Below are 9,629 nucleotides of genomic sequence, written 5' to 3'. Positions count from 1 at the left end.
GCAATGTTCTAAAGGTTAGTAAAAGGCCTATAAACATTAGCATCATGCACTTTATATAGTGTTTAGTGTTAACGGTAGTAATGCACGTTATAAAACTAGTGTTTACAGTAATTGTGCAATGTGACTTCGATAATTAGGTAGTGACAAGTTGAGTCAGGCTGGTGTGTGACCTATTGATAAGCTGTTTGACTTCTATTTGATTGAGACTGGGATGGACTTGTTTTAACACCGCGTTAGAGGATTGGCCGAGAAAAAGTTTTATCTTATCTCCACATGACTTTTCACGCGCCCAAGTTGCGCGACTATAAAATCAAAGCAGATTTTCTTCGACTGACATTCAATGTAAGTGAACAACAGACAATATTTAATGTAAGTCAACTCGCTATTTTCTGGACCTAACTTTTTCTAATTTCAGATGCTAAAACTCGCTACTTTCTGGACCTTACGTTTTTCTAATTTCAGATGCTAAAACTCGCTACTTTCTAGACCTTACTTTTTCTAATTTCAGATGCTAAAACTCGCTACTTTCTAGACCTTACGTTTTTCTAATTTCAGATGCTAAAACTCGCTACTTTCTAGACCTTACGTTTTTCTAATTTCAGATGCTAAAACTCGCTACTTTCTAGACCTTACGTTTTTCTAATTTCAGATGCTAAAACTCGCTATTTTCTGGACCTAACTTTTTAAAATTTCAGATGCTAAAACTCGCTACTTTCTGGACCTTACGTTTTTCTAATTTCAGATGCTAAAACTCGCTATTTTCTGGACCTAACTTTTTAAAAATTCAGATGCTAAAACTCGCTATTTTCTGGACCTAACTTTTTTTAAATTTCAGATGCTAAAACTCGCTATTTTCTGGACCTAAATTTTTTAAAAATTCAGATGCTAAAACTCGCTATTTTCTGGACCTAACTTTTTAAAATTTCAGATGCTAAAACTCGCTATTTTCTGGACCTAACTTTTTAAAATTTCAGATGCTAAAACTCGCTATTTTCTGGACCTAACTTTTTTAAATTTCAGATGCTAAAACTCGCTATTTTCTGGACCTAACGTTTTAAAATTTCAGATGCTAAAACTCGCAATTTTCTGGACCTAACTTTTTAAAATTTCAGATGCTAAAACTCGCTACTTTCTGGACCTAACTTTTTAAAATTTCAGATGCTAAAACTCGCTACTTTCTGGACCTAACTTTTTAAAATTTCAGATGCTAAAACTCGCTATTTTCTGGACCTAACTTTTTAAAATTTCAGATGCTAAAACTCGCTACTTTCTAGACCTTACGTTTTTCTAATTTCAGATGCTAAAACTCGCTATTTTCTGGACCTAACTTTTTAAAATTTCAGATGCTAAAACTCGCTACTTTCTAGACCTTACGTTTTTCTAATTTCAGATGCTAAAACTCGCTATTTTCTGGACCTAACTTTTTTAAATTTCAGATGCTAAAACTCGCTATTTTCTGAACCTAACTTTTTAAAATTTCAGATGCTAAAACTCGCTACTTTCTAGACCTTACGTTTTTCTAATTTCAGATGCTAAAACTCGCTATTTTCTGGACCTAACTTTTTTAAATTTCAGATGCTAAAACTCGCTATTTTCTGGACCTAACTTTTTTAAATTTCAGATGCTAAAACTCGCTACTTTCTGGACCTAACTTTTTAAAATTTCAGATGCTAAAACTCGCTATTTTCTGGACCTAACTTTTTAAAATTTCAGATGCTAAAACTCGCTACTTTCTAGACCTTACGTTTTTCTAATTTCAGATGCTAAAACTCGCTATTTTCGCACTGACCGTTACGGTAGCCCTGGCCAGCAGCGAGGCCAACTGGGTCGTCTTTAAAAGCAAACACAACAAAACCTACTCCGGCGCTGAAGATGTCGTCAGACGACAGATCTGGTTGTCGAACTTGGCTACAATTGAAGCCCACAACGAGCTTTACGCCAAGGGCTTGTCGTCCTTCTATCTGGGCGAGAACAAATACGCTGATATGGTAAGTTCCGCCAGATGTTTACACTTTTTGGGATTCATAGTCTTTTCATTTTTTTCGTCGCTTAATAAGGTTGCGATCGTCTGCTCCACAATTAAGGTATAGGATATATAGACCACATTTATACACTAGATGTAAACCCTTATTCTTAAACCTAGCTGGACGATAACCACAAATACCTTACAAGAACTCTTTCTACAGACTTCCGAGGAATTCGTTCGCACAATGAACGGCCTTCGTGTGAATCGCCCTTTGACCCCGGGAAACTACGAGAGTGGCGCCCTCAGAGCTGTGTTGCCAGACTCAGTCGATTGGCGAAAAGAAGGCTACGTCACAGACATCAAGGATCAAGGTCAATGTGGCTCATGCTGGGCTTTCTCCACAACAGGCTCACTCGAAGGTCAACACTTCAAGGCCACAAAAAGTCTAGTCAGCCTGTCAGAGTCCAATCTGGTAGACTGCTCTCAAAAGCAGGGTTAGAATTTTTTTCTATTTTTACAAGCTTTTATTTATCTCACTTCCTCTGTCGACAGTCTGTCGTCAGTCTAGATCGAAACGCAGGAGTGAAAATTCGGAAACTTCTACTTGACCGATACGATTCACAGTTGGCACGTGGGTCAAGACATGAAGACAATGCAATCTGAAATTAAATTTGACTTAATTGGATGCCTAATTAAGTTTTTATGAATTAATTAAAATTTGGACCGAATTAGTAGGCATGCTTATCCAACCACACCACACGCGTCATCACGTTCAATAGCTGCGCCATCACGTTCAATGGCTGCGACATCACGTTCAGTAGGCGCGCAATGGTTTTTAACCATGTAACTCTATTGTAAATAAAACATGTAAAGTACTGACAATAAAATTAATAAAAAACGTTTTAATAACTAGCTTTTATGTAATAATGCACTAAAAAAGTAGAAAATAAATTATAGACTACAATTTAAATAACTATAAAGAAAAGCGTGGGTGTCTTCCTTAACATTAGTAAAGGTATCCAATAGATACTAAAGTGACCCACGCTTTTCTTTATAGTTATTTAAATAGTAGTCTATAATTTATTTTCTACTTTTTAGTGCATTATTACATAAAAGCTTGTTACTAAAACGTTTTTTATGAATTTTTTTCTGTTTTAAGTTTCGCGTCGTGGGCTAGAAATGTTTTGAGGATGGTCACAATTTTTAAACACAAACATACGCACACACAAATACAAATACAAAGAGCGGACTGGCCAGCTCTTAATGTCCTGCTGATGGCCTTGTCTATGTCCTGCTGATGGCTTTCTAAAATGTATGTCCCACAGGAAACCAAGGTTGTAATGGAGGTCTGATGGATCAAGCCTTCCAATACGTCATCGACAATAAAGGTATCGATACCGAGCAGAGCTATCCATACAAACCAGAAGTGAGTGAATAGCTAGCTGCAAACCCGTCGGAAGACGGGCCATTTTTTTTTTTAAATTACGCTTTGTTAGATTTTCACTTGTCTAGGTCAGTTTCTACCGTTACAATATCTAATTTTATGGTAACAACATGGAGTGACAAATTAATCAATATTTCACCCAAATTTAGTTGCCCTGATTCAATGGTATCGCTCAACACGTGTTGATCTATCGTAATAGCATATTTATCTCGAGTTTTCTCCAAGAATTGTATTAGTTGCACTAGTTCACATGTATGTTCCACATACATAGTTCACATGTATGTCCCACATACATAGTTCACATGAACCATTCTCTCATCCAAGAGCGGATTATGCGGGACTCCCGGCCTCTTCTCTCTCTCTTTATATATATATATATATATATATATATATATATATATATATATATATATATATATATATATATTCCTTCTATATAATAGTTTGACTATTCTGTCACTCTGTCTGACAAGAACGCTCTGTGGAGAACAGAAAATTTAAACGATTACAGACAATTTGAATGACGTCACATTAAACGAATAGAAATTGATCTAATCCAGTCAAACGAAACAAAACTTAGATCTATATAAAATAAAGTATAAAATGTAAACTTTCCCAAAGTACACATAAAAGAATGACGTCATTAACTATAAGGAGGTCATTGAAAATCGAGACAAAAGTTTAAAAGCTTTATTAATTTGTTTAATTTTAGAAGTGTGCATGAAGAGTAAAGTATATAATAAATGTGAGTTTTTGGATTAGGGTTATTTGGGGGTTGACGTCAAGTTACTTTTCATTGTTAATATTTCGATGTTTTCCAATGAATAGAATGGATTCGGTGTTAAATAAAAAAAAGTTTTTATCCCCAGTTTTAACGCAATTTTTACTTTCTCGTATATACGTAGTATAGAGAAAGTATTGTAATCGTGCAAAAAAAAAAAAATCGAGATTTTTACAAATCTCGACGTTTTACACCTCACTGATACGGAAAAACATAATTTTGCAATCTTGTCCGTATGTCTGTGTGTGTGTGTGTCTGTGTGTGTGTCTGTCCGTGTGTAAACACGATAACTTGAGTACCGTTACAGCTAGGTTGATGAAATTTCATATATAAGTATTTAATCAAAATCGTAGATCCGTATCAACTTTTGAGCGATTTCCGATAACCGGAAGTGGTACTTTTCCTACTTTGAATTTTTTAAAAGCCTATAACTTGAGTACTATTTCAGATAGATAAATGAAATTTCACATGTAAGTAAAAGATCTAATTCTCTACCTTCTGTTAAATTTTGAGTAATTTCCGTTGACTGGAAGTAGTAATTTACGCTACTTCCGATTTCTCAAAAAACTAATGTAAATTTTAAAAGTACTAATAATATTGCGCACTATTATGCGCTTTTTTTATTTGCGTTCACTTGGTGTGCAATTAATTTGTCTACGAGATTTTATTCTATTTTTAAAACTTTAAGTATTTAAAATGGATTAAAAATCATGTCTATAGCCCGAGTTTCCATCCCCTGTTATTTTATATAAGAATATTCGAGAAAGTTTAGGGGAGATCACTCCCGTTTTATTTTCTATAACCGAAAGAGATACTTTCACGTGTAAAGATTTATTTGAATATGCCAGACCTTTTCAACAATGCTGAAAGTCTATCAAACCACCGGCGTGGTTTAAATATTTTAAAAATCATTAGGCCCACAATTTTTTTTTCTTTCTTAATATTGTCTTTCCATGTTGTTTTCATAAATTGCTATGATTGTGATTCTTTTAATTTAAACCCAATAATTTTGAGAGTAGCAAATTTAGGGTAGCATATTTATTTAAAACTAATAATGAAGATAAAAGAATTTTTTTAAAGGCAGCCTAACTCTTCTTTGTGGTCATTTCGCTTTTAAAAAAGTATGCTATTTTTTAATAGATATTATACATCAACATAATTTGGAAACAATTGAAAGAAAGGTAGAAAAGCGTTAAGAATAAAAAAAAATATAAGACATGTATATTATACGTTTGGTATGGGCTGGTTTATCAACAAGACGAGATTTTAAAACGTTTTTATCAAACTTCCAGGACAGGAAATGCCGCTTCAAGAAGGAAACTATTGGTGCCACAGACAAGTCTTACAAGGACGTTACAAGCGGAAGTGAAGACGCTCTGCAAGAAGCTGTCGCCACGGTAACTAGATCAATTTCTATCGAGTGACTATTTTCTCGCCAATGAAATTTATTACTTATAGCGATTTGTGTTACGGTTCTCCATCAGCCTTAAGCATATCCTCTGTCTTGACAGATCGGACCCATCAGCGTGGCCATTGATGCCAGCCACAACTCCTTCCAGCTGTACGCAGGCGGCGTGTACGACGAGAAACAGTGCAGCTCCACCCAGCTCGACCACGGTGTGCTGGCAGTTGGATATGGCTCAGAGAACAACAAGGACTACTGGATCGTCAAAAACAGGTCTGTTTGTTTTTCTACTGCTCAAGTGGATTACAAAGATATTGTGGATAAAGGATAAGTTATGGCGAGGAAAATGTTCCCACTAAAACTAATAGGGGAATATTGTGTTTGTGATCGGTATTTATAATCTCATTTTTTAACCATTTCAGTTGGGGCAAGTCATGGGGCCAAGAAGGATACATTCTCATGTCCAGAAATAAGAAGAACCAGTGTGGTATCGCCACAATGGCCAGCTACCCTATTGTCTAGTGTCAACCAGTTATCTTTTTTCCTATTGAAATGATTAAACTTTCACATTGTAATATTTTCCTGAGATATATTAAATAGAGACTGAGAGAGGAGAACGAATCACAGAAACACATACAATACACTAAGGGCCTCCCATATATAATATGGTATTTATTTTTGTTCCTGCAGCAGGGTACTCCGTTGGATTCTCTACGTCTCTGACCGTAACCAAACCGTTACCCGTCGATTGCTAGTTGATAAAGCAATTGCTAGTATTTATTTAATAATGCCATCTCCCCTTCTATTAATTGAATTTAAATTAAAATGTAAATGACTAATCTAATGTCTAGCTAGAATAAAATAGATATTCTTGCATAGTCATCGGAGGCTAATATATATATATATATATATATATATATATATATATATATATATATATATATATATATATATATATATATTAGCCTCCGATGACTATGCAAGAATATCTATTTTATTCTAGCTAGACATTAGATATATGCAAAGTTAAAAAAAGGTTTATTAGAAGGGGTTCAAAATTGCTACGAAATTAGTGAACAAGATAAAAGCTTATAATAAAACAAATATAAAAACAATTATAATAGCTTTTCGATGCACTGAAAAAATGAACAAAGTCGCTGAATTAGAAAATAGTTTAAATTGAGTTACGAAATTTAACACAAACCAGAAACAGGTTTTGTAAACTAAATAAAAACTTATAAATAGGTAAAGAAAAGGAAATTTTTTAAAAGAGGATTTTATATAATAACTAGTTGTCCCGGCCAGGCCCTGCGCTGGCTTCTTTGAAAAACCTTTCTGTTAAAGACCATTACCTGTGTGTATAGTAATCATCATAAACCCGGCATTGCCCACCCAAACCACAACCAACCAAAACCTAAACAACAAAACGCAAACATAACGCTAACACAATTACAAATACAAACGAAAACAAAAACCTAACAACAAACCCAACCACAAACACCAATACAAACACAAAGAAAAACAAACAAAAAAGCAAACGAAAACCAAAACCTAACAACAAACCCAACCACAAACACCAATACGAACACAAGGAGAAAAAAACGAAAAAGCAAACGAAAACAAACCAAATCCAAACGCAAAACCAACCACAAACACAAACCAAAAAAAAACACAAACGAAAAAGCAAACGAAAACAAACCAAATCCAAACGCAAAACCAACCACAAATACAAACACAAACCCAAAGAAAAAAACACAAACGAAAACGAAAAAAGAAAGAACAAAAACGAACCAAATCAAAACGCAACCACTAACGCAAACCCTACCTAAACACAAAGAAAACACAAACGCGAACATAAACGCAAAGTGCTCACAGTCTAGCCCGGGCAGAATCGTCTGTTTCAGCTTAATAAACGACTATAGTACCCCAACTTATTCATAGTCTTTTGCACTCACTTAAACGAACGTAGGTGCCAAACCAAACCAAATGAACAATTATAATACTCCAAGCTTATCCGTAAAATACCTACAACATTTGCACTTGATCAATCCCCGCTAATTATGTAATTATTTTTTTCCCAACACCAAAACAAAGTAATAAAAAGTAAAAACACCAAAATAAAGTAATTAAAAAGTAAATTCTTTTCCATAAATGCAATGGTTTTATAAAGGGAAGTAATTGTGTTTTCCTAATTTATCAAAGGGAAGTAAGTGCTATAGGACTAAATAAAGACATAATTAGAATTGTTGTAAAAGATGATATTTTTTAAAAATTTGTTTTTAATAAACATGCCGGCAATTGTTACTTTCAGTTTGATAAATGAAAATTATTTCCCAAAACTTTCAATATTAATTTTTAAACTCATAAATGTAGACCGTAAGAACTTTAATTATCTAACACTTAAATCCATCCAAGACCAACGACAAACATATGCGTTACATACAGAACTGAGCTTTATATATTATATATATATATATATATATATATATATATATATATATATATATATATAAATATATATATATATATATATATATATATATATATATATATATATATATATATATATATACAAACACACAATACGAACATAGGATACTCATTTCTGGCCTGATCGGGTTTTGAAAAAAAAAAAAAAAACAAATCTAATCACAACAACTCACATGTGTGTGAGTGCATTGGTCTGTTTTGAAAATATCTGTTTTCACTTATGTTTAAAACATAAAGCTTTGTATAAGTAATGGTTTCTCGTGTTATGTTTATGATTTTTTGTATTTATATTATTAATTTTAACTACATTTCATTTTTATACTATACGATTCTATAGTACTTATTTTAAAAAAAAAATTATAATTAAGATAAATAATTGCTGTTTAATTTGATTATTACAAATCTATTAAAAGGAGCTTATGAGCACCTCTATTTGACTATTTGAAAAAGGGAAATAATTTATGGAAGTGATTTGAACGTTTGCCTATCTTTCACACTACAGCTCATGTGTATATTTTTAAATTTTTTACGCAACATAATGTCTTAGCTACTATATAACATCACTACAGTATTAGATCTGTTATCTGTTTGTTATTTACAAAACCACTATCAAGGTGCCAGTGATAAAACTAATATATATATATATATATATATATATATATATATATATATATATATATATATATATATATATATATATATATATATATATATATATAAAACACGCTATTAATCGTGTATTTATTTTAGACGTTTGCCTTCTTTTCTAGAACAGTTGTTATTAAACGTAACAATGTCGGCACTTTATTTCTTAGATCTTAGTTGTTGGAGCGCTAGTTTGTCAACACTACCACCGCTACGAGCCAGCTTAGTTATTGAGGCGCTATCTATTCGCTTCTTGTAAGGCTAAGAGCGGGAGGGGAGGTCGGAGAAAGGAACTTAAAAGGGACAACAAAGCACCGATGTGCTTTTATCCATCAGTACCAAATTTGGGATTGTCTCAAAAAGCCGTCTCAATATCTAGCGGCCTCTCGCGCAATTGATGTTTTTTCAAGAGATTTTTGCCGACAATAGCGTGTGTTTGATTGTAGGAAAAAGAATATACAAGAGCGTGGGATGGTGTCTATAGAATAAAGATACTCCAACCACAGCTACAGTATTCTTTTTACAAAACAACCATCAGGTCAAAAATGCAAGAAAATTAATTTTAACTATAAAAAAAATGATTATGGGCGGCTGTGGGCCCCCTAAACGGCGTGCCCCCCCCCCCGCATTTCGGGGTCTGGCGGCACTGTAGTTCCGCCCCTGATCTGTAGTAATACAATTCAGCTTAGCATTACTAGAATCAGAAATATTTTGTTCATCGTTTTCAGACTCTTCTACACCTCTAGATGTACTTTGAATGCCCTCTTTATTTACAGCAGGCTTAAGAAACTGTCATTCTCTGTATTTTAGACAAACTCTCTTGTAGCCTCTTTAGCTTTCTTTTTGTCGCTGCACCGCTACTAGAGCTTTGCTGTTTTTCCATTTTAGCCCTTTGAAC

At 33.6% G+C, this 9,629-nt stretch overlaps 1 protein-coding gene across 1 annotated transcript; it reads left to right on the top strand.

The window, feature by feature from the left end:
• Positions 1 to 226: 226 nt before the first annotated feature.
• On the top strand, positions 227 to 6,171 carry LOC131941273 (procathepsin L). Its single transcript, XM_059300431.1, has 7 exons — positions 227 to 369; positions 1,761 to 1,988; positions 2,187 to 2,460; positions 3,292 to 3,392; positions 5,484 to 5,588; positions 5,703 to 5,869; positions 6,019 to 6,171. The coding sequence occupies exons 1-7, from the start codon at positions 274 to 276 to the stop codon at positions 6,116 to 6,118; spliced, it is 1,071 nt and encodes a 356-aa protein (XP_059156414.1). The 5' UTR covers positions 227 to 273; the 3' UTR covers positions 6,119 to 6,171.
• Positions 6,172 to 9,629: the final 3,458 nt, after the last annotated feature.

The sequence above is a fragment of the Physella acuta genome, unplaced genomic scaffold (genome assembly GCF_028476545.2).
Source record: "Physella acuta isolate Inbredline_101_S28 unplaced genomic scaffold, ASM2847654v3 ptg000355l, whole genome shotgun sequence".
Lineage (NCBI taxonomy): Eukaryota > Metazoa > Mollusca > Gastropoda > Physidae > Physella > Physella acuta.
This window is presented reverse-complemented; position numbering and strand designations above follow the sequence as displayed.

Excerpts from the sequence above, each read along its gene's own strand:
- LOC131941273 (XM_059300431.1), top strand. The coding sequence starts at position 274 with ATGACTTTTCACGCGCCCAAGTTGCGCGACTATAAAATCAAAGCAGAT. Across the intron at positions 5,589-5,702 it reads TGCAAGAAGCTGTCGCCACG|ATCGGACCCATCAGCGTGGC; the intron begins GTAACTAGATCA and ends CTGTCTTGACAG. Across the intron at positions 5,870-6,018 it reads TACTGGATCGTCAAAAACAG|TTGGGGCAAGTCATGGGGCC; the intron begins GTCTGTTTGTTT and ends TAACCATTTCAG.